Genomic DNA, 25,690 nt, shown 5'->3' with positions numbered 1-25,690 from the left:
CCCCTTTTAACCTCATCAATGTAGCAATGGTGTTAGCAATAGAATATCATGTCCTATCCATTGCTGGTATGATTTATAAGATGCATCAGAATGAAAGATTGATTTATATTACAATATTTTTAACCTTTATTGTTGCAGTTTTTTTTAAGTGTTCAAACAAAATAAAAAGTAAAACTAACAATTTATTTATTTTTGCTCTAATTTAATTTTAATCTGACCCCAAGAACAACAGTGAAAATTTTATGTTGAAGTAAATGAATTATTTTCAGAAAATATATTATTTTCACAATGATAGTATATTACTAAGTACCAAAACATTTCGTTTTGCATAAACTTTCAGTTGGGTCTTGAGTAATACTAAAAACTGCATTCTTACAACCTTGTTATTTCTGAGACACTGGGAATGTTCCACTAACATCCCAGAAGTTAAATTTAGGAAGGAGGAAACTGTTATTAGTAAAGATATGAGTAATGATGATTTCTACTATAAGTAAGGACACAGGCAAAGCTTTGTTTAATAAACCAGATCTAAAAGATCATTGAATATTTAATGGTGGGTGAAATTTCCTTACATGCTTTTAATAATTACAGGGGGAATCCAGAAAGTAAGTTTCCCAAGAGGTACTGGAAATTTTTTTATAATTATTTTTACTGGAAATATTTATATATATGAGTATATATGTAAATATTTCCACATACAATTTTTCTGAACATAATAAACCTCTTGGTCGATTCTCTTATTTAAGCACAAAGTTCTGGCATTATAAAAATATTTTGATTAACATTTTACATTGCCATTTTCACACTTCCTGTTTTCTCAGTATGTTTCTATACAATGAATTGAAATTTCATCTCAGGACAAAAATAGAATTCCATGTTTTATCTCTAGTTGATTTTTTCAAGAATTTTTCAATTTCTTTGAACTAAAGAATAAAAGAGGAATGTTCCCACACAAATTTAGTTTTATGTCTCTGTCTTCCAGCAGATCCATGTACTGTATACTTTTCAGTTCCTAAATAGTTATGAACTCCCAGATCATACCATGTGAAACATTAAATTTCACTTCCTAAAACTTGAATATTACTTAGTAATTACCATGCAAATCTTCTTTGAATATTAGGACAAGACCTCCTGACACAGAAGGATGTCTACTCCTTTGTTTATCCATTATTATCACTTTACAATTACAAAACTCATCATGTTACCTACCAAAGTCATTCCTTATCACACCCATCATATCAACGTCCATAAACTGTTTTGAGTTCACAATGATTAAAATAGCAAGATTACTGGCATCCCTTAAGCCCACAAAAATAAAATAACAGATCGCAACTATTCCTGCAGACCAGCAGATAGAATACTGCTGAACTATTTACAACACTACTTATACCACTATTGAACTACTTATAACAGAAAGGCATCCTGGGAGATGATTAGTAGATTAACCAGTTGATATTAAAATTATCTGATGTCTAAAATCAAATTGCTACGTGTAGTATGTCAACAACAGTGAATACAAAACTTATTTTTTCTTCATCTTGTACAAGACACTAACAATGGAGTTGTTTCTACATTATGTTGGTTACTTTTTCAAAATTATTTAAAAAATTTTTATGTTATGCATGGACCAGTCTAGAAAATTATTATTCTTGACTACCTTTATTCTAGATTCAAAAGTTTGTTCTGTAAGTGCTACAAACAAATAAACATACCATTTGTCTGTTTTGTATTTAATATTGTTTTGAACTATGGAACTTATTATAAAATAATATGAAGGAAGATAGTAGCAACCAAAATTCATGCCTACTTTGCATTAAGCCCTAGGATCCAAATCCACTCAGGGAACAGTCATTGATAAGTAATTCAACACAGCATAGAATAACCTTCTTTCTTTTTTCTTTCTTTTTCCTGTTTAGCCTCTGGTAACTACCGTTTAGATAATTCTTCAGAGGATGAATGAGGATGATATGTATGAGTGTAAATGAAGTGTAGTCTTGTACATTCTCAGTTCGACCATTCCTGAGATGTGTGGTTAATTGAAACCCAACCACCAAAGAACACCGGTATCCACGATCTAGTATTCAAATCCGTGTAAAAATAACTGGCTTTACTAGGACTTGAACGCTGTAACTCTCGACTTCCAAATCAGCTGATTTGGGAAGACGCGTTGTGTTAACCACTAGACCAACCCGGTGGGTTAGCATCGAATAACCTACCGGTAACAGAGCTCACTCAATGCTCCTCAGCACATATGAATTTAGTAACACACAGTCGAAGAAAATATTAGTATGGGTGGTAATAATAAATAAACTTGCAAAAAAGCCAGTGCTCTATTCTTTTAATTTTATTCTACACAAACTTGCTTCTGCAGTTTATAAATTACACCAAAAGAGCATCAAGCCCTACAAATGAATAACTAATTATAACAAACAAAGATAATAATTATTATAACAAACCAAGAATTTTAATCGGTTTCACAAAATTTTATGTCTATAAACACAGCTGTTGACTGTTATTTTTTAAAAAAAAGGTTTACTTGTACATACTGATCAATCTGTTGCTCTTCTGTTTGGAAAGAAAAAGCATTTAATGGGTACTCAGAACTGTCATTTTTTTATAAATTACATTATTCTAATCATTTAAATCCATTTTAAAATTATGAATATATTTTATTAATTTTATTTTTCAATAAAATCTTGTATTATTTCAGTCTGGGCGAAAACGTGGAGCTTGGGTACGTGTTCGTGTAAAGAAGCCGAAGGATGTTTTTGAAACAGCAGAATCACAAAATTTAGCAACAATTTCAAATAACGCTATTAAATTATCTTTTGATAAACAACAATCTCAGAAAGAATGGAGCATACCACCAAATCATAGACCAACAGACCCATACAGTACAGACATGCCTCAAACAACCGTTAGCACTTCAGCCGCATCAACAACAATAGTACCAACAACAACACAACTAGATGAAAGTGTTCAAAAATCATTAACAGATATGATACGTGAAATTATGCAAGAAGATGAAAAGGAAGAAGAAGAAGAAGAAGAACTAAAAGAAGAAGCGACCAAGAAAATTAACAATGAAAATTTGATTAAAAATGACAATGTGACAGTAACAACAACAGCTGCAACATACCTAGCATATTCCGTAACCGAAAATCCAGTTACTACTGTAACACCAGAAAATGAAGTTATTGCAGTGACCATAATTCCAGAAATATCAACTCAAGCAAATTTAGCAGATTCTAATGACGTGACAACAGTTCATGATGAAATTATAACTTCTGAAAGCAGTATATCAGAACCTAAAGTGTTAGGTACATCAACAACCACAGAAATATCATTAGAAACAGAAATCTGTTATAGAGGTCGATGCGTAAAAAGCAAAAAGAATAAAAAACCGATAAAACCAATACAATCATCATCATCATCATTATTATCAACATCAGACTTTGAGAGTGATTTAATGCCAGTTGAATGAAAAACAAAGTAATAAACTTCCTGTGAAAATAAAAAAAGTGTGTATTTGTGAGTAAAATGGGTCTCTGTTTTAAGAGAACGATTACAAGTTTATTTAAATGAGTGGCCATGAACTGGCATAGATAACTATTGATCTTAGCTAAGTCCTTGATTTTATAATAAAAGAAAAATATAAATAATAATAAGAGTCATATAGATGACAACTGACCAGGATTCCAGTTTCTAAATTATTAAAGATTTCATTAGTTATTTGTTTAACAGAATATTTTTTTATTGAGATATAAATCAGTGACAGAAACTTATATGCTATTATAATTTCTAGATGAATATTTCCCTAATATTGATCCTGATACTCTCAGAAACAAAAATAAATTGCAAATTTAGTTATATATAAACATGAGTTAAATACTTAAATATTTTATAAATTACTCTTTTTTTGTACTAGTCTCATAAAATATATCAAAATCATTTTTATTTATACACGATTTTTATTATTTTATAGAAAAATGAAATACTGTTAACTACTTAGATCAGTTGTTATCTGTCAATTTGTGGTACTTCAATTGTAAACAAAATAAGAAATAAATACTAAAATAATAGTGTTTCAAAAAAATTATGTCATATGCTGTAAGATTGTGATTTTTTAATGTATCAATAAAATAATTAAATCATTCTCTAAAATTAAAAATATTAACAATGTATTAAAATGCTGTTATTCAAAAATAACTTCAAGATGTATTTTTACATTAAATACAAAGAGTAACTGATTTAAATTTCCTTATTAAAAAAAGTATTTTCATTTATTACTACTGTTATAATTACCACAAAATAAAAGCTTAATAAAAGTTGAATAGTTATTCATATACAAGCAAATAGGAAAAAATATATATAATAAATTAAAGATAATGAAAAAATTAGAAAATTACCTCTCACTGTATGTTTCAATTGCCCCATAATGTTAGTATAAATCTAAATTGTTATACACATGTAGTAAAAAAATTAACGTAAACAAATTCAAAGTAATATTTAAGAGATGGATTTTTGTACCTTAATGGTGTGCTACCCATAAATTTTCTTTTCTATCTTTAAATTAATGTATTTATGATTTATAAATTATATTTAATTATAAGGAAGGTAGAATTACATTATTCATTTCAAAATTAAGTCAAGCAGACCCATATCTCTTATTAACTTCCACCAAAAAAAGAAATCACAAGTTTCAGAAATACTAGATTAGATATATATAAATATATACACATTTTTCTATTTAATGCTCACTTTACTAACTCAAATAATAAAACTAATGAATAAATGAGGGAAAATCTAATACCCAATTTAAAAGAATATTCTAAAATAATTATGGACACATATTAACTATGAACAAGTTTGTATTATTATAATGTACTTCATACTGGACAATAAATGAGAGATTTATTAGTAATATTTATCATAGCTAATTGATAATAGATCCAAAATAATTAAATGATTAAAAAAAATATTCTCTTTAATATTTAAGAAAAAATTAATTAGCCTTCTTTTATCATATAACTTAACTACATGAAAAATTATTACAACTATTTTAGAAACTTTATACTACATTATTTTATTTTGCCACTACCAAATCACTTAAGACCTAGTCATTTTATTATGCAGCATTTGACACGGATATAAAAAACTGAGCAAGATTATTAATATATAACAACATATGTAACTTAACAAAAACAAAAATCAGATTTATTAACATTATTAAAAAATTCAACAAAATAAGAAAATATGAATCTTAATAACAGTTACTTTATTTAGATAAATTTTAATTTTATAATTATTTAAATTTATCCAGGCTGATAAGTTTTTTTATAAATAGATATAAAATATAAAAAAGAAATTACTGACTTTAATTAAAATTAATTTTGGTAGAAAGAGAATATTTAATTCATTAATTTTATTTTGTAAATATTTTGTAGTTGATCTGTTGTTGTTATAAATAAATTTAAATAATTATAAAATTAAATTTATCTAAATAAAGTAACTGTTATTAAGATTCATAGCCTGGAAGCTGGTTTGACCCTCTTACTATTAATTGTTTTACTAAGCCTAGGCAACAGCAGGAAGGTGTATTAAGTCATACTGACATCCAATTTCTTTTCTCTCAGAAACATAACTTCTCAGTTTATTATATCTCAATAATAATAATTGAACAGCCAGTCAAACTGTTCACTTAATAAATTTTATCAACAAAAAACAAGAAAAGGTTTTTGTGTAAGAATAACTTCCATTAGATCTAGTTTGTAGGGCTTTTTCATTTGTAATGTATTGCTCTAGTCATGAGCAAAATTTGCCTGTTCTTCTCAGGGAGTTTGGCCAGGATGAGCAGTAACTATTTGGTGGGGATCTTCAATGTTTCTCCGAGTGGGATAATATATGTCATTGTTGTTCCTCCATGAGCTGAACGTAATCTTGATCTCTTCTTCTTCATTCTGAATTTTTTGAGTATGATTTAGACCCTGTCAAGTTCATGCTTAACTCAGTTGGTTGTAGAGCTTGAGGATCTGTTATGCTAGATATTATTATGTAATATACTAATTTATTATTTCCCAAACATATAATCATAATTAATTACTATCATTTGATATTTATTTAAAAATATTTATAATCTATTAATATTTGTGTTCCAACTAAAAGATCTAAACATTTTTTATTGAAGATTACTGAATAATTTAATTAGTTTTTGTATTAATCTAAAATTTAATCCAGTGTATACTTCCATGCTATTATTTTTCTTCTACCAACATTTAAATTATATAATATATAGGTGAAATTTTAAAAAGTTATCAAAATTAATTTAATTAAAACAATACAAAAAAAAATGGGGCTTGATTAGTTGATGAAAGTACTTCAAAAAATAAAAAATGAAATAGGTAAAAACTATTGATATAGATATCATTCAGTTATTGGGATCTTCAAACAACCCCAATAGAATTATAAAAATACACCACAGATGTAAATATTAAAACAGCAGTATGCTTTGTCAAAATTAAAATATAATTTAAAATGTAAAATAAAAGTATACCTGTCTGTAGCCATGCATTTTTTATCATTTATAACAACACAGTAAAAAACTGATTGATGATTTGGTATATGGCTACAGATAAAAAAAAAACTAAATTTAAAATTGAAATTACCTAAGACAGCATTGTTAAACATAATACATTACACAAATTCTCTTGTTTAAAAAGTTTATAAAAAAAATTTTGGAAAACATATATAGTTTTTAAAACATGTAAGTTACTCTGTATACAAACAATATTAGAACAATTAATTTTAAGTAATCAAGAAAACAAAACAATTTTAATTCAATAATAGTAATAAGATACCAACTGCTTATAGGTTTATTAAAGTTTAATATATTTAATACTCACTCAATGAATTCTCTTAAGATTAATCATGTTGCCAGAAACCTATCAATAAGAATAGAACTTTAAAAGTTAACAGCATTGGTATCATAAAAAAAAAAAAAATTATACATTGTCAATTTTTTAAATACATTAACTTTTCCAAAAGCAGAACCAAATATTTAGTTTTATTTACCTTGTGGGTAACTGTTTTGTAAAATTGCATTCAATGATGAATGAGTTAAGAACTATGCAATGACAAAAGCAGAAAGCTGCTTCCCAAAAATTAGAATGATTTATTAATCGGTTCTGCTTTTAAGAAAAGTATTCTTTTTAAATACAAGTTGTTGTTATATTATAAATATTGAATGTTTGAATGAATATAAAGAATGAATGAAACAAAAATGAATGAATGATGGAACGGATGTGCCAATAAATATTAATAATATTAATAAAATACATGTAAATTATTAAAATAAATTTAAGTAAATGAATAATATAGTAAAATATTCTTAGGTATAAGATTTAATGAAGAAATTATAATTAAATTGAAGATTATATGCTTCGAGAACAAAGTTCTCAGAAATATCTAGTTAGAAGTTGTATTTAAAAAATATAAATATGAGAGACTAAAACAATCCTTTAATTTATATAAAAATTTAAAAAAATGATTTTATTATTGGAATCCATCAAAATAAAAGAATTGTTATTTATATATATCATCTAAGACTGAGCAATAAAATAACATTCACATTATTCTCATTTTCTTCATTTAATAGAATTAATATACTAGCAAGGTATAACACTGCTATTATAAATTCTAATTTGTAATGAAAAAATCCTCAAAAGTTCATTAAAAAAGTATAAAACTAGATGTACATTTACATTGTTAAACAATCATCAGTAGATGATTAGCAAAAGTAGCAATAAATACCAAAACAAAACTTAAAAAAAAAAATATATATATATATATATATATATAAAAGCAATATTAATCTAAAAAAATTAATTGAAAACAGAAAAAAAGAAGATGCTCAAGAAACATTATGAAGAATATTTCTCCATGTGATCATAGAAAAATAATAAATAATTAAAATTTCATTATTGACATATAATTTTATAACTGATATATTACTTAAAAAGTTCAAGGTTGAACTGTTTAGTATATCTGGAGTGAGGTCACCAGTCTTTTTACATTTGGAGAATGTTTTTTTTTTTTGTAGTGCTTTTATATGATTTTTCAATTCATTAATTTTTCATGTTTTATTATTAATGTTGCTTATAGAGTTATTTATTTTTATAATTTTCCTTTTTTTTTGTTTTTTGTTCTTTTTTTACTAATTCCTCTGTATCAATTGCTGATTGTTTAAAAATTAAAACATACATCTAATTTTAGGCTTTAATTTTTTTTATCAATGATTTTTCAGAATTTTTCCATTTAAAATTCTATTTGAATAACCATTTAACACAGCTTTTTCTTTGTAAATAGTAAATTCATTTACAATAGCATAAGCGTTTAATAATACAGTAAAAATTCTTAAAATGAGTGGAATAATAGGTGTAAGAAATTGATAAAACTAAACAGTTATATGTTGAATAATTATTTTCATATATAGTGATGTTTCATTAATAAATATGTGTATATTAATTTTATATGTCAATAGTACACTGTACATTATAATCTTAGTAACCAAACAAATTACTTACATTTCATGTAATGAATAAATACTCTTAAATATGTAAGACTACTGGAAATTGTAAAAAAAAAAACATATATATAAAAAAAATTGTATTATTTATTGATATAATACAACTTATTTATTTATTTATATACAGAAAATTAACTTTCTCTGTAGTAATTAAAATAATTGTTCTAATTAAGGCTCAATAGATAAATATCACTATAATTAAGTTATTAAAAATAAATATCATTATTAAAATTTTGTATTTTAATTATGTATGAATGCATGTATGAATGAACGATTCACTTAAAAATTTATACTTGCATTATTGTATAATAGTAACTATGATATTATATTGATTTTTTTTTTAAATGTACAACTCATTATTTATAAAATAAATAAATTATTAATCAAAATGATCTATATTTTATTTTATTTAAAAACTGATTTTATATGTATATATATATATATATATATATATATATATATATATATGTATAATTTATTTTTTTTTTAAAAATAGTTTATAAATGGATTGTATACTAACTGAGAACTAGTTGGATTTCAGAAAGCATAAGAATACAAGCGAGGTCATAAGGCACACATACTAATACTAATTAATTCTTGTATTAGAAAACAGGCTTATAAGAGTAAATCTAACTACAATTTATTAAAGATAACATTACTCTTTCCAGTGAATACAACCTGCAGAATACGATATGACTTCTATTACCATTTTAATAAATAAGCGGGTAATTAAAAAATTGTCATAAAACTTTTCATAAAGTAGGAGCATTATAATAAAAAGGATTATAGGTTTTTTCCATGAAATTTTTACATAAATTTATTAGTTAAAAGAAAATAGAGATCTTAGTTAAATTACTATTTTAAAATTATATAGAAACTGTTATTTTGGTCACCTACATAAAGAGGAAACTTATCTTAAACACACAGAAATAGCATTTGCACGTCTGGAATTAAAAAAAAAATATTTTAATTTCAAATAAAATTTGACTTAACATAAAGAAGATTTACGCAGAATTTGAACACAAATCAGTTAGTAGTTGTAAGAAAAGAATATGTTTAAAAATAACTTTGATTTAGAAAGGAAGAAAACTATATATATACATCATTGTTTCACAGCTTAAAAAGTATGTAAACACTGAAAGACCATTGCATATGTACACAGAAGAAGCAACCCAAAAATTAAAGAAAAAAATTTGAGAGAGAAGTATCTATCCAAACGAAAAATACAAATTTTAATATTCATTGATAATTTTTTTTTTAGAAAAACCAAGATGGGTCAGAAGATTTTTTTATAACATTTATAACATGAACTTATAGCTATGAAAAAACTCAGTTGTTTTGAAAATAAACAGAATACAAAAGAAAAGTGAAGTAAGTGTTACAAAAAAGGAACATAATGCAACAGACTTGCATGATTTTACTAATACTTATACAGTAAAATTGAACAAAGTATATTACAGATTAAAGGCTACACACACACACACACACACACACACACGCACACACACACACACACACACGCACGCACGCACGCACGCACGCACACACACACACACACACTCACACACACACACACACACACACACACTCACACACACACACACACACACACACACACACACACACACACACACACACACACACACACACACACACACACACACACACACACACACACACACACACAAGCAAGAGGAGATTTCATATGAAAAGAAACCTGCTAGTATGAAATATAAACCAAGAATTTCAAGGGCAAGCCAAAAAATTATCTACACTTTTTGTTCTAAAATTTGTTTACACAAATAGGTTAGGATTCAACCTGTGCATTGACAAAGGTAGAGATGTACATCATTTTTCTACATAGTTTCTTCATTGTCAATGTGCTTGATCCAGCAATCCACATGCTTGAGTTTTCCTTCAAAGAAGGTTTTTGGTTGGTCGCTAAGCCATTTTTGCATTGCTTCCTGCACGTCTAAGTCTGTGGAAAATCGATGACATCACAAAACATTCTTTAGCAGCCCAAACAGATGAAAGCCAGAAGGAGCAAGGTCCTAGGCTCTAGGGAGGGTATTCAAGACCTGAAAATTCAGTATTGACAGACGTCAACACCTTTGAGTTTGTGGTCTGCGGTAAGCTGTCTTGGTACTCATTGTACACAGACTTTACAGAAGCTAAGCTCGTCATGAATGATCTTCAGAGGACACCTCATTGATGATAACTCACCTATTTGCCAGAACCATATCTTGAACTTGTTGTTCATGGTGGAGGTTGATGGGTGTTCTGCTTCCTCTTCATGCATCACATTCATCACGCCACTTTAAACTTCTCATATCAACCAAAAAAACACTTTTACATGATAAAACAGCCATATATTGTGAAGAAATTTTACGATGAATTTCACACCCTTCAATCAGAGAAATTGCATCACTGCTCATTTTTTCTCCTAGGTGCAAACTGCTAATAGTTTGGAAATGTTTACACTGTAATAGCCAGAAGGCAAATGATGCAATCAGGATCAAATTTTGTGCATCGTTGTAGTACTAACTCTAAGCATTCATGCGCAGAAGGCAGTATGACAACCGTGAAGATGTGTTATGGCAAAAGTGTAGATAATTTCTGACTCACTATCATAGAAAGATGTTCTGAAAATATTTGTGTGAAGTCCAGCAAGTATGTTTTGGTAAGAAAATACATTTCTTTCTTTTTTCTGTTTAGCCTCCGGTAACTACCGTTCAGATAATTCTTCAGAGGATGAATGAGGATGTATGAGTGTAAATGAAGTGTTAGTCTTGTACATTCTCAGTTCGACCATTCCTGAGATGTGTGGTTAATTGAAACCCAACCACCAAAGAACACCGGTATCCACGATCTAGTATTCAAATCCATTATCTGGCTTTACTAGGACTTGAACGCTGTAACTCTTGACTTCCAAATCAGCTGATTTGGGAAGACGCGTTAACCACTAGACCAATCCGGTGGATTTGGTAAGAAAATACAAATAACAGAAAACCCAGAAAGGAAAAATACTGAGGCTTTTAGAAGGTAATATTACAAAAGAATGTTGAGTACTAGGTGTTTGATAATGTACTAAATGAAAGGATATTAATAAATAGAAAAGGAGAGGATTTTGTTGCAGAATAAAAAAGGATATATAATAATATCAATAAATTGACTGATGGCTGAAAAACATTAAAATAAAATAAATAGCGCAGGATGACCACAATGACCAAAATTGGAAAATGAATGCATGACACGCTATTAGAAGCACAATCCACATATTCAGAAAGGTAGCCTTTCTTTTTTCACTGTTAAAAATTAAAATTATTTGTGATTGTGTTTAAAAGTCTGTTTAAAATGTGTCTGACTGCACCAATTAAGAAATGCAAGCAGTGATACGTTTCCTCAGTTCAGAAGGACTGAAACCAACAGAGATTATTGGTTGAATGCAGCAGCAATATGGAGACAGTTATTTTTTGAGTGGAAGCAAGATCTATGAATGAATTGATCGTTTTAAAAATGGTCGAATTTCTCTCTGTGATGAATAGTGGCAAGGTAGGCCTTCCACTTCAAAGACTAACGATAATATTAAACGGTTAAACAAATGATTCTCGGTAATCAACAAATTACAGCTGATGACATTGCAAGTGAGTTAAATATAAGCCATGGCTTAGTATTTTCAATCATCCATAATTCTTTAAACTTTCGAAAATTCTGTGCTCACTGGGTTCCACATCAATTGACCAGCATCCGCATCCACAAAGAGAATCGTTTGAAAATTTCCCAGAACCTTTTAAAATGTTATGAAGATGAAGGAGACTCATTTCTTAAGCGAATATTAATCGTTGATGAGACATGGGTCCATCACTTTGAAACTAAGAGTAAACGACAAAGTTTAGTGTAGAAAAATCCTTCATCTCCCACAGCAAAAAAGTTCAAAACTCACATGTCTGCAGGAAAGGTGATGTTGACAATATTCTGGGATATGGAAGGTTCACTTTTGGTTTACTTCATACCTAAAGGTCAGTCAGTAAAGAGTGACAACTACTGTGAGCTACTGTATTTACTGTAGCAAAAAATCAAATCCAAAAGACATGGTAAACTTTCTAAATGTGTGTGATTTTGCTTCATGATAATGTTCAACCTCATACAGCCAAAAAAACAGCCCTTTGCCTTCAAGATCTCAGTTTTGAGCTGCTGGACCACCTTCTATGCAGTCTGGACCTGGCTCCAAGCGATTTTCATCTTTTTGGCCCATTAACAGAAGTGTTGCAAGGGAATCATTATTGTTGTGATGAAGAGGCCATGGTGAAAAATTTTCTACACACCAGACCAGAAACTTTACTCAAACTACAAAAACTGTTAAAAGATGGACTTAGGGGAGGAAATTGTATTGAAAAATAATTTATGTATCATTTATGTAAGTACAAATAAATAATATATTGATTTTTTTAATTTCACTTTACTGTTTGACTTGCCCTTGTAGAAGGAAAGAGGCACAATAAATAACAACTTCACTCAAGTAATGAACAGGTACATCTGAATAATAAGTACTACATTCTAATCTACTACATTTTAATTAACAGATAGTGCACTTGGTAAGAATTGGCAATAGAATAATAATTGCAAATATAAAATGTAAATTGTAAATAAAGTAATGAGACTGATTCAGAAAAACTTTTTATTTAGAATCCAATTATACATGGACTCTATCACCTTCGAAATAGTTCCATTGGGAAGCCATGCAACGCTTCATACGGTTTTCCCACTCTTCATAGAAGTGTTGAAACTCAGGAACCGGAATATCCTTCAGATGGTTGGTTACATTTTTTTTGTTTTCTGCTGTCCCAAAATGGCGTCCTTTGAGGTGTTTTTTAAAATTGCGAACAGGAAAAAGTCACAGGGTCTCAAGTCAGGTGAATAAGGTGGTTGAGGAACTACAGTAATGTTTTTCTTTGCCAAAAACTCATTAACTGAAAGTGCAGCGTGACAAGGTGTAATGTCATGATGTACCATCTAGTTGTCTTTGATGGCTGGTCTCACGTGGACAACTCTTTTCCGCAGTCTTTCAAGACTTTCTCGGTAAACACATTGATTTACAGTCTGTCCTGTAGATAAAAACTCCTTATTGACAATGCCATTACTATCGAAGAAATAAATTAGCATGGTTCTGATTTGCTCATTTTTGCTTTTTTGGAACATGGTGAGTTTGAAGTGTGCCACTCCTTGCTCTGGGGTTTTGTTTCTGGGTTGTACTTATCCAAGATTCATGACCAGTAATAATAATATTTTTTTAGAAAATCAGGATCAGTTTCAATCTTGGGCTTCGCCCAAGTAGATCACGTCACACTTCCACCCTGTTGTTTTTCTGTTCAACAGTAAGGTTTTTTGGGGCCAATTTTACACAAACTTTTTTCATATCCAATTTGTTTGTCAAAATTTGATGGACTGTGATACAGTTCAAATTCAATTATTCTGCAATCATTGTGACAGTTCAACATTGTCATCACTTTCAGACGTTAATGGTCTTCCAGATTGTTGATCGTCCGCAACTGATTCTCGGCCATCTGAAAATGCTTTAAACCACCTAAAAACTTCGGCTTGTGACAGAGCGTCATTTCCATACACCCTTTTCAATTTTGAAAAAGTTTCAATAGCATTCTCACAGAGTTTAACACAAAACTTGATTTCACAACATTGCTCATAATTAGTATCACTCATTTTTGTAACACACAACAAAAACTCATTTCATGAAAAGTTTGTTTATATCTCACGTGGCGACAATAAACTAAAAATATTAATACCTAACATTCTACTCATATAAGCATAAACAAACAAAAACCTTTATTAGCAACAATATAATAAATATTATTATATGTACTCCAATGTCACAATCAATTGCACTACAAAACTCAGAATTATTTTTTAATGCACTTTGAAGAAGCTTGATTTAGAGTAAAAGTATGAAATTTTACAAAGAAATTTCTCTTGCATTTGACACAAATATCAAAATAACTTAACAAAAAACAAAACCAACAAATATATTTATAAATTTCAAAAACTAAAATTCCATGTTATTGTTAACTTGAAATGATGCATTCTGAGCTAATTTAAAACAACCATAACAAAAAAAATTTTTTGTAGAGGTTGTTAATAAAATAATATGACTAGACAACTATAATAAACAATACAAAAAAAAAATGAATAAGTAATTATTATTTAATAGCCAACTCGTCTAGGCAGAACCTGGACTCTCAGGGCTCAGGTAGCCCAGGCGAATCCCAGAGCCAACTCAGGGGCTCCTTGGGGCCTCCCGGGACCTATCCCTTGGCCACAGAGCTTGCTTCACTCGCCATTCCTAATTTGGAGTTTGCTTTGGTCACCATTTCCATCTACCCAGAGGACTCAACTCTCTGCACCACCACACTGTACATTAGCCTCATGGTTGTGAGAATAATACTGATAATAATAATTATAGTATTCAGGCTTTACGGAAATCTAAAAAAGAAACTAAATTACAAAAGATACAATAATAGTAACTGTAGTAAAATATACACACATCTTTCACAATGAAAATTGTATAATATATTTCCTTGCTATGGTGGCAGAAATACAATAATGAAGTAAAAGAATTAATATTTTTTCTTTAATGAATATCTTTAATTTACAAATTCACCTTCCTTGGGGGTAAGCTAGGGCATTAGTTGATGGCTTAAAACCTTCCTTGAAATAACATGAATGTATCCTGCAAATTTGAAAGTAATTGTTGGTTGGTTCTCACATGATGAAATAACAAACATTATACACATTTCCAAATAAACGTGATCTGTTAGATCGAGAGTGTACCTGAGTGTACAGTTCATTATTTCAATTCATTAAAGTTTGTGCTTCAACATATATATATATATATATTTGAGATTTTTTGAGATGAAAGATATCTAAAAGCCTTCTCAGTTATGCCAAGGAACATGGGTAAAAATTTGGCTGGAATTGATTGAGTACTTTTTTGCTTATCCTGAACAAACAAAAGTCCTCTTTCTCTTTTTATAACAGTATAGATTAGATAACTACTACATTAGTAATATGGTATGGTGATTTTTAAAGTAGCAGTGAATTTATAAATGTAAATATACGTAGGATACTCTTTTAAAAAAATAATTAATCATTTTTAAGACAAATAATATTGTATTATAGTAAATTTATTGTATTTTTATATGACAATATCCTATCTATTAGCAATTTGTGACTTCCTTAACAATACTAGGACCCCTTTTGTTTCTAATATATGTGAATGACATCTTCAAAATTCTACCTGAAGGATGATTTTCGCTTACGCTGAGATACAGTAGTATTAAGCTCAGACAAAACCTGGCAAGAGACTTTTGGGAGAATGAACATGTATGTTGCTCTTGCTGAATGGTTAATTGTAAACCAATTAACAATAAATATTGAAAAGTCAGTCTTTACAGGCTACTCAAACTATTCTAATACAAATAACAAAAACTTTTCTGTAAAAATTCAACATCGTTAAGTAAAATGAGTTCAGTAAACCAAATATCTCAGAATAATTAGATTTGCATTTAAAATCGAATGAACATACAGAAAATTTAACAAAGAAGGAAAGACTGCTGTTCATTTTGCAACTTTCAAGGCTTTTGAACTCAAAGACTCTGCTTTCCTTATGCTATGGATTGTTTAGTAGTAGCTATGATAAAATATCTTGGGGATCAGCAAATGATAATGTATTAAATTCACTATCAAAACTTTAAAACAGAATTTTTAAAGCAATAACAAATAATGGAAGAAATACCATTAAATAACCTCTGTCAATAAAAAAACCTATATTGTATCTACATTACCCCATTCACTATGAAAAACTAAAAATAAATTTCTGACATCAAATAGCACTAAAACAAATCTCTGACCTTGCCAAATATTAGATTGTACATTTGGAAAAAAAAATCTTGAATTGAATTGAATTAAATATCAAAACATAATATATGTTAAATTACCTAACATTAACTGTTAAGATCCTCCTAATCCTGTTGATAAAAAATTGGGAGGAAGAATACTGGAAGAAAAAGTGGACCATTGATTAAGCACACTGACCTGACAGTGTGTTTTTTTTTTTTTTTTTTTTTTTTTTTTTTTTTTTTTTTTTGTAAACTTATATTAAATAAAGCTGTGGAGTTCTCACACAGATCATTGATCTCTAGGCTCCTAGCAGATAATTATTTCCCTCCCTGTAAACAAAAAAAATCAAAATATATTAGTTTTAGAAATGCAAGTGGAGAATCTTTGTAACAGTGAGAAAAAAGATACTAACAGCAATACACAGCTGGGCAAAGGAAAAAAATTAACTTAAAAATACTAAAGGAAGAGAAAGAGATTGAAAGTAATTTCCAAGGACAATCTATTTTATGATCTGAATTTAAGAGAATTATGAAAGATTTAAAGAAGTAATTATTGATACTATGTCACCTGAATTACTACGCAGTGTGGAGAGGTAAGACTGAAAAGTTTTAAACAATATGTAAAATTTATGAGACTACAGGAATACCTAGATTTTAAACAAGTATAGTTTACCAGTAAATATAAAAAATGTAGCAGGTGTATTTAGATGACGACCAGTTTGGTAAAAATTATGGATAAAATTCTGGCACTCAAATTAATTTTAGAAGGCAGTCTTAAGAACAATTTCCTCTTTCTTTTCAACATACGAGGTGTGATCAGAAAATGATGAGAATTTTAATTTTTATTAAAAAATATTTAGTTATTCTTCTATATCAATTGTCCCCTTCAAAGTAGTCCCCAAGAGATGCACAAACTTATGCCAGTGCCTCTTCCAATCCTCAAAGAATTTGTGAAAAGAATTTTTTTATATAGCCTTAAGTTTACTTAGCAATTTTTTTCTTTATTTTATCTAATGTCGCAAATCATTGTCCTTTTAATGTTCTCTTACTCAATGGGGAAAGAAGGCAAGGACATAATAATGACATAATTTTATTCTTAAGACATACTAATATCTTAAGACATAATAATGTCTTAAGAATACAGAGGCTGTGGTATAAGTAAATGTTATTTCTGGCTAAATAATTGCAAATTAATAGTGAAGAGTAAGCTAGAGCTTTATTATGATGTTTGCTCACATTTGTGATAGTTTTCTTTGGGCTGCCTCAAGTAAATAGCATAAAACTGCTAAATAGTACTCTTGACCATATAATCATGCAGTAAGAATTCATAATGAATAAACCCACTATAACTGAAAAACAACAGTAAGGAGAATCTTAATATTTGATTGAACCAGGCGAGGAAATACTTTGCTGATCATATTTTTGGTCTTGGTCCTTCAGGAAGCTTCCATGGGATGATTGGACCTTTGTTTAAATATCATAACTGTACACTCCTTTTTCATTGCCTGTTATGACAGAATATATTTGAGTAATTCTGAGTCATCAGCAATACCTTTTAGCTAACAATAATTCTGAGATATTATTTTTGTTGAAAATTCTAGTTTTCAAACAAATTTTGCTGCTTCTTGTTTCATACCCAAAATGTCAATCAAAATTATTTCATTCAAGCAATAAACAAAACAATTCCCATCACTTCAGCTACTTTCTTAATAATAGTGATTTTACAATTATTGATCACAAAGTTTTTTTATTTTATCAATATTTTCATCTGTTGTTGATATGTTAGAATATCCAACTCTTTTGTTTTCGTCAGAACCTTTTTGAAAGTCTGAAAACTCATAAAATCTTTATGTCAACATAACATCCTCCCCAAAAGTCTTCACTATCATCTTCACCACTTCATAACAGTTATTCCATTTTTAATGCATTTAATGCAAATACTTTGTTCCATTATTTTCAAATGAAATAAATCATCACTTGTAATAAAATACAACCTAATTACTAGGCTGAAAATTTTGAATTACATGTCTAATAGAGCTGAAAATGACAAAAACATATATACTTTAATTTGATATACAATATAAACACTGCTGCCATCTGATGGGAATAAAAAAAATTCAGTTGAAACACAGCACTGAATTAAAAGACTCTTGTTATGTTTATATCACATTTCATATATACATAAAAAAGCAATACAGCAATTGAAAACCAATTAGAGAGGAAAATTAAATTACAGAGGAAGTAACTATCCAAGGAGAAAAATAAAAATATTAAGATTCACAAATGACATTGTTCATTTTTCTGAAACAAAGATGAGTTATAAGAAATAGTGAACAGCAGAGATTTATAGCAAAGAAATTTATAGTAAATTTTTCAATTTACTTTGAAAATAAATAAGACTAAAATAATGACAATGAAATATTTCAGAAAGAAGGATATAAAGAAATTAATTACTAAGACAGGGGAACATAACATCCCAAAAATTTGTTATTTAGATAGTAAAATTACAAAGATGGATTAAGTAATGGAGACAAAAACAGTTCGCCATAAGTAAGTGCAATTTTTATATTAAATGAAAATCTGTTAAATCTCCAATATAAATCTAAAATGTATCTGATAAAAAAAATTTCAAAAATATTTCTCTGAAGTGTAACACTTACATTGGTAATGTAAGAGAAAATGAAAAGAAGAATAATACAGACTTTCAAAATACGATGTAAAAAGGTATTGAAAATTAGCTGGGTTGATAAAATACTATATAACATTACATAACAGGGTTGATATTAATGTATAAGAGCAGAGAAGATTTTGACAGAATCTTGAAAAAACAAGCTAAACTGGTCAGCAGGTCATTAATCTTTTAATTTTTTTTTTTCATTATTTCCCAATAAGAAAATATTATTAATTATTATTAATATATTATTAATAATAATAATTATTATTAATATTTTATATATATATATATATATATATATATATATATATATATAAAGAGCTGCACCATAGCGTAAAAAAATTTGCTCACTGGTGAGGAAATTTAGATATAAGAAGTTAACTCTATGATGGAGTAAATGTTGTAGAGTAAAAAAATATTGAAACATAGAAAGCAAACAGATTGATAATAATCAAACAAGCAAAATTTTTTCAGTCAAAATCAACTTTTATTGAATCTTAATTCTTAAATCACCTGAAAAATCTATTAAGAATTATCAATAATCTAAGCACAACTCTATACTCCAACACTGTTTCATAATTTAATTGTATAAACTCGGCAGTTTTATAGATTATAAAAATATTTTACTAATATATTTAAAAGAAAATAATGTATGTTTCAAAAGGGTAGGGATTTTAAAATTACAAGGCAAATCTGAAAATAAATAAATCAATTAAAATAGGAGTTTAAGATAATATAGTTAATAAATAAAAAGAAAAAAATTTAAAAAGCACTCTCAGCTGATTTTTATTTATCAAGTGATGGTTTCTGCCGGTAAACTGTGAAAGTTAGAGATTAATTTTCTTTCTGGAAAATTACTCATGGTAAGTCTGGTAAAATATTTCATTTTATTTATTAACATTACAGATGTAATAATAAAAATAAAACCAAAATGAGATTAATTATAACAATATGACTTCAGACTGTTTAAATGAAAATGAATTGAAGTTTAATTAAATGGAAGTTTTTGTCATTATTTGTTCTGAATAGTATAGATGAATAAATATTGTCTATCAGTAATATTTTTTCTTAAAAAAGAAATAAGAATTACTTATTAAGAAATTTTCTTAATACGTTGATTTGGTCAGACATCTATGAAATCTTTTTTTCTTTTTTTTTTTTTGCTTTTATGACCTCATAGGATCACTTTAGTTCAATTTCTGGGCCAGTCCATTTTGTAATCGGTTCTTATTTCCAAAATATGCGATTTGTTTTATTTTTGCTTCTTCCTTTTGGCCCACATCTTTTTGAGGAGTTATGACATCTTTTTACAAGAACATAAAAATATGAAACCAAACAGAAATTAAGCAATACCGAGAAACAAATGTAGTTCTCTTCATTATGTGAAGTAGTGGGAGTTTTTGTATACTACAATATTTGGCTTATATAAAATATATTTTCTGTTCTAATGTTATTAAAAATGAACAGATTTATTAAAATTATATATTAAATAATAGGTTAAAAACATCTTTTGGGTATTGCAAAAGAGTATTGAAAATCGGGTGGGTTGATAAAATATCAACTCACCCATCTAACTAGAAAAAAACCTTTAAGATTTATTTGTTCTTAAAGTTAAAAGAACTGACCTGATTTTCCGAAATTTTAGCTCCCGAGAGTGAAGGAATAGAGAGAGATAAACAAAATGTTGACAGGAATAGAGAGAGATAAACAAAATGTCGATACCTTTTCGTTTCTCAAAAGTTTGTTGTAAGTTTTTCACCTGGAAATAATTCAAAATAGCAGGAAATATTAACAGTCACCAGGTTGGAAAAATGGCCCAATAACCCGCTATAATCATTTAATATTACCAAACATCAAATACCAGGTAATATATCGGGTCATTTTAAACATTCTCCATATTAACATATTAAAAATATAAGCATTACTGCTTATAATTATGGATATAAATTACAAATATAATCTAACCAAACTTAATGCTCGCTAACCTCGACTAAACAGTAATGTTTTGATTACACTGATAAACATAATTTTTGTTTCCTAACTTGCGATACATGATTTTAATCTATTTTTTTATACTGAAAACGAATATGAACTCAAAATCTTTCTCACCCACCATTTTTGAAAAGTTTTTTAATTTTTATTAAAGGATTTTTTCATTTTTCGACGTATAGTTAGCATTTTAAGCTCCTATATTATATTTTGTTAGCAAATTTTTTATTGTTTAACTTTGTAAACATAATTTGTAAGCTATAAATAAACAATACTAGACAAAGAATTAAATCATATCATAATCACATATTATCTAATCTAATACTGAAGAGTACTAGATTAGTATTATCATTATATCTAATACTGAAGAGTGAGCCTTCATGGACAAAGTTAATCATGTCTGTGCAGATCAAAACATGTAGCTGAAAACACAGCTGTGTTGTTAGTAAGCACTGAATTAGGAATAAATTTTGTTCAGTCTTATTCTTGTCTTAATTTTGTTAAAGTGCAATGTCATAATGCCTCGAAATTGTGTAAATGATGTGGATGCCTTTTGTTGTTATGTGGTGAATTTACCTTAAAATCAAATAGAAAAAACATTACACCTTTAATTAAAAAAGCATATCATTTGTACTTTCAGTGTAAAATTGGTGATCAGGAAAAGATAGGCTCCTCATATAGTATGCAATAATTGTTCTGTATATTGAAGAGGATGGCTGAAAAGTACACGGAAGGCTTTGCCATTTGGTGTACCTATGCTTTGACGTGAACCAAAGGATCATGTAACCAATTGCTACTTTTTTAACAAGTGTGTCTGAAATTTCAAAAAAATGTAAACATACTGTAAAATATCCTTCATTGCAATCTGCAATCAGGCCTGTACCTCGCAGTGAAATTATTCCAGTACCCGAGCTACCTGTGAATGTTGTTTTGAAAGCAGTGATGAGAATCTGGCAGTTCTGAAGAAGACAACAATGATTTTGTTTTGAATTATCTTCCAATAAGCCACATCTTAAATCACAAGGTGAATTAAATTACTAGGTTAGGGATTTAAATTTATCAAAAAATCAAGTTGAACTGTTGGGATCAAGACGGCAAGTTGGAATTTACTTAAAAAAATACAAAAATTTCGGGCTTTTGAAGCCGACAAGAACAACTTTTTCAGTACTGTATTGATGAAAATAATTTGATGAGCTTATGTTGCACTTAGGACAAGTTCATAAACCCGAAGACTGGCGCCTATTCATAGATTCGTCCAAGTATAGTTTAAAAGTGGTTCTACTACACAACGGTAACAAATAACCTTCGATACCAATCGTTTATGGTATTAATTTGAAAGGTAGATACGATATGATGAAAGACGGCCTTGAAAAAATAAATTATAAAAAACATAGTTGAACATATGTGGTGATTTGAAAAATACAACTATTTTGTTAGGCATGCAGTTAGGCTATACTAAGTACGTGTTTTTTTTTTTTTTTTGTGAATGGGACAGCCGAGCTAGATAAACATTATGTTACCAAAGAGTGGAAGAAACGAGAAAACTTAACTCCAAATGAGAAAAATATTATTTATGAGCTCTTAGTTGAACCGAAAAAAATATTTTTACCCCCTCACCATATCAAGCTAGGAATAATGAAAAATTTTGTAAAAGCAATGAAGGATATGTTTGTACATCAGGCAGAAATTTTCGAATGTAAGTGAAGGAAAATTTATTTGTACTCAAATAAGAGAGTTGGTCAAAGATGATGTATTTAACTCGATGTTAAATATGTAGAAAGTGCAGCTTGGACTTCATTAAAGACGTTTGCATTTTCTCGCCAAACAAAAATCCGACAAGTACCACGATATTTTTAATCAACTTCTTACTTCATACAGAGCTATAGGATGTAATTTGTCTTTGAAAATACATTTCCTCCACTCAAATATGGATTTTTCCCGGACAACCTCGGAGACGTAAGGAACGAACACGATGAACGTTTACGCAAATATATTTCGGTGATTGAAAGCCGCTATAAAGGGAAATTGAAAACTAACATGCTAGCCTATTACTGTTGGACATTAATTCGGGATGTACTTGAGGCTATTTATAAAAGAAAAGTATCAGCGAAATCATTCTAACACAAGTATGGGCCATGTAAAATTATAAATTTTAACTATATTTTACCTTAATTTTTTTTGAACCGTAATTTATTTAAAACTAAGGGTGACAGAAAAATTGTATTTACAGATCTGTAATGTACCCAAAAAAGCAATTCAAGAAATGGGGTCACACTTAGAGAAAGATTAAAAAAACTTTTTTGTCTATCATTTTTATATAAATAATGCAATAATTACTGAATTTATTACTTAAATACTCAAAATATAACTGTTAATTAGTTGAGGTTAGCAAGCAAAGCAAGTGTAAATTAAGTTTGGTTAGATTATATTTATAAAATAAATAAATATAAATGGTTATTTTTCTAACCTGGTTATTGTTAATATCAATATTTCCTGCTATTTTGAGTTATTTCCTGGTGAAAAAAATTGCAAACTTTGGGGGGAGAAACAAAAAAGTACCCAAAATGTTTTGGTTTAAGCAGTGTTTTTCAAGTTACTTGGTACATTTTTTATATGTGGTGAAAAAGCTGGATCTGGTAGAGCAAGCTTTTTTTTTAAGTTACATATCACTTAATCAATTGGTCCTAGACAAGATTGTAAAAACACCTTAATCAGAGTTAATCCTAAACAGTGTGGATAATGAATGTTACACCCTTGTTCTCTGTGTTATTCCAGTATTCAAAACATCAGCAGGGCAGGTGTTTCTTTACTGGAGCTAAGCAAGATAGTAGCTCAATGTGGCAGAGGAAGTGTTCAAGAACTCTAAAAGACAAGCCTTCCATTTCTTATAAAATTTAAATTTCACAAATTTCTTTAATATATAATATTTCTTTGTGCACACACATAAGTTGAATGGTTTGAATAAAATCTTTCTCAAACAGGCAGATGGATGAATTGACAGACAGAGATATTTGATTGTTGTCTTAAGGGTTTCACTGAAAACCTGTAAATGCATTGGAAACAACTAAAAATGAATTATTAGAACATCTATTTTCACAGACTTAAAAATAATTTTAGCAAAAAAAGTGATATACTGGGTAGTTTTTTTTTCAAGTCTCATAAAATCACACATATCATTACAGAAATAATAGAAAAAAAAACAGTATAGTATTGACTGATATGATAATCTAGAAGTCTTCAAATACAAGCATTTTTTTTTTTTAATTGGGGGCCATGTGTGTCACACCCGTTGTTTGTGTAATAAATGAGGCTTGTTACATTAATTGTGTGGATTGCCACCAGCTTATAAATCTAGTTATTAAACACCTTTAATAAATAAACATGAAAATATAATTAATTAACTTAGCAAAATATATGCTTCTTTATTTGTTCTAGGTCCTTAGTGTATTTAAGTTGCAGTTATTGACCACTATCTTACTCATCAAGATGTTTTTGTATAATGCTGATAACTATTTTGTAAATAAGATTTCAATTATTTATTTTTAAAATAGATAATTTAATAATATTTTTTTTTACCCGACAAAAAAAAATTACGTCTCGAACAACTTCTGAGATAAGTAATCATTATTTTGAGCTTATACAGTAAATTGAACAGTATAAGAACTGAACCATCTAGTACTATGTTACAAAAGGATCTGATAGTAATTAAAATAAAGCACTAAAAATTTAATGTTGGAGAACAGATAAAGTAATTGAAATAAACAAGGTATTCTGCAAAAAAAGAAAGATTGTCATGTAGAAAATTCTAATGGTAATGTAGGAAAATTTCAAAATAAAAACATTAGGGAGTTCTAAAGTAGGATCATTCTAAAATAAAACTAGATAGAAGAGTTGTGAAATATATTTAATTAATATACAATTTTGTTCCATAACACCGCTAAGTAATAAGATATAATAGTAAAAGCTTATAAAAAAAATTTAAGGAAAAATATAACAGCAAACAACAAAGAATATTACCACATTTTTAACATTATTCTTTGTTGTTTTCTTAGTAGTAATTGTGATAACCAATTATTATTATGGAATTAGAAAATGTATGATTTGATAATTTTTACTCTGTATACCTATATATACACAAGAAAAATAAATAATTTGTTGCCAGACTATAATTTTTACCAATGAAAGTCATATGTCCAACAATATACAAATCACTATAGCTTAGATACCTAACTTTTTAAAATGACTCAAAAAATAATTAATATTTTGTAATACTATGAAACTATATTTTATGCAGGGATCTGATGTGAAATCTTTGGAAAATGAAGATGAAAAAGTAATCTTAAATGTTGCATTGTCAGCTATATTAAAGGAACTTAATTTAATCAAACAAGAGAGATTCACAATTTTGAATAATCAAGTTCCAAAAGGTAAATAATACATAGTGGTGAATTAAGTAATGTAATTACATGTCAATGTTCCAAGTCCACTGATATGTGAGGGGTAATGAACATTATAATAGAAATATAAAACCGA

At 28.3% G+C, this 25,690-nt stretch overlaps 1 protein-coding gene across 1 annotated transcript in view; it reads left to right on the top strand.

Moving 5' to 3' along the window:
• The window catches only part of LOC142322164 (uncharacterized), a 107,729-nt gene extending 103,845 nt beyond the window's left edge, over nt 1–3,884 (top strand). The window contains exon 3 of the mRNA XM_075360924.1: nt 2,711–3,884. Coding sequence (XP_075217039.1) covers nt 2,711–3,484 — 774 coding nt within the window. The 3' untranslated portion in view covers nt 3,485–3,884. The remainder of the gene's footprint in view (nt 1–2,710) is intronic.
• Nucleotides 3,885–25,690: the final 21,806 nt, after the last annotated feature.

The sequence above is a fragment of the Lycorma delicatula genome, chromosome 3 (assembly GCF_047948215.1).
Source record: "Lycorma delicatula isolate Av1 chromosome 3, ASM4794821v1, whole genome shotgun sequence".
Taxonomy (NCBI): Eukaryota; Metazoa; Arthropoda; class Insecta; order Hemiptera; family Fulgoridae; genus Lycorma; species Lycorma delicatula.
This window is presented reverse-complemented; position numbering and strand designations above follow the sequence as displayed.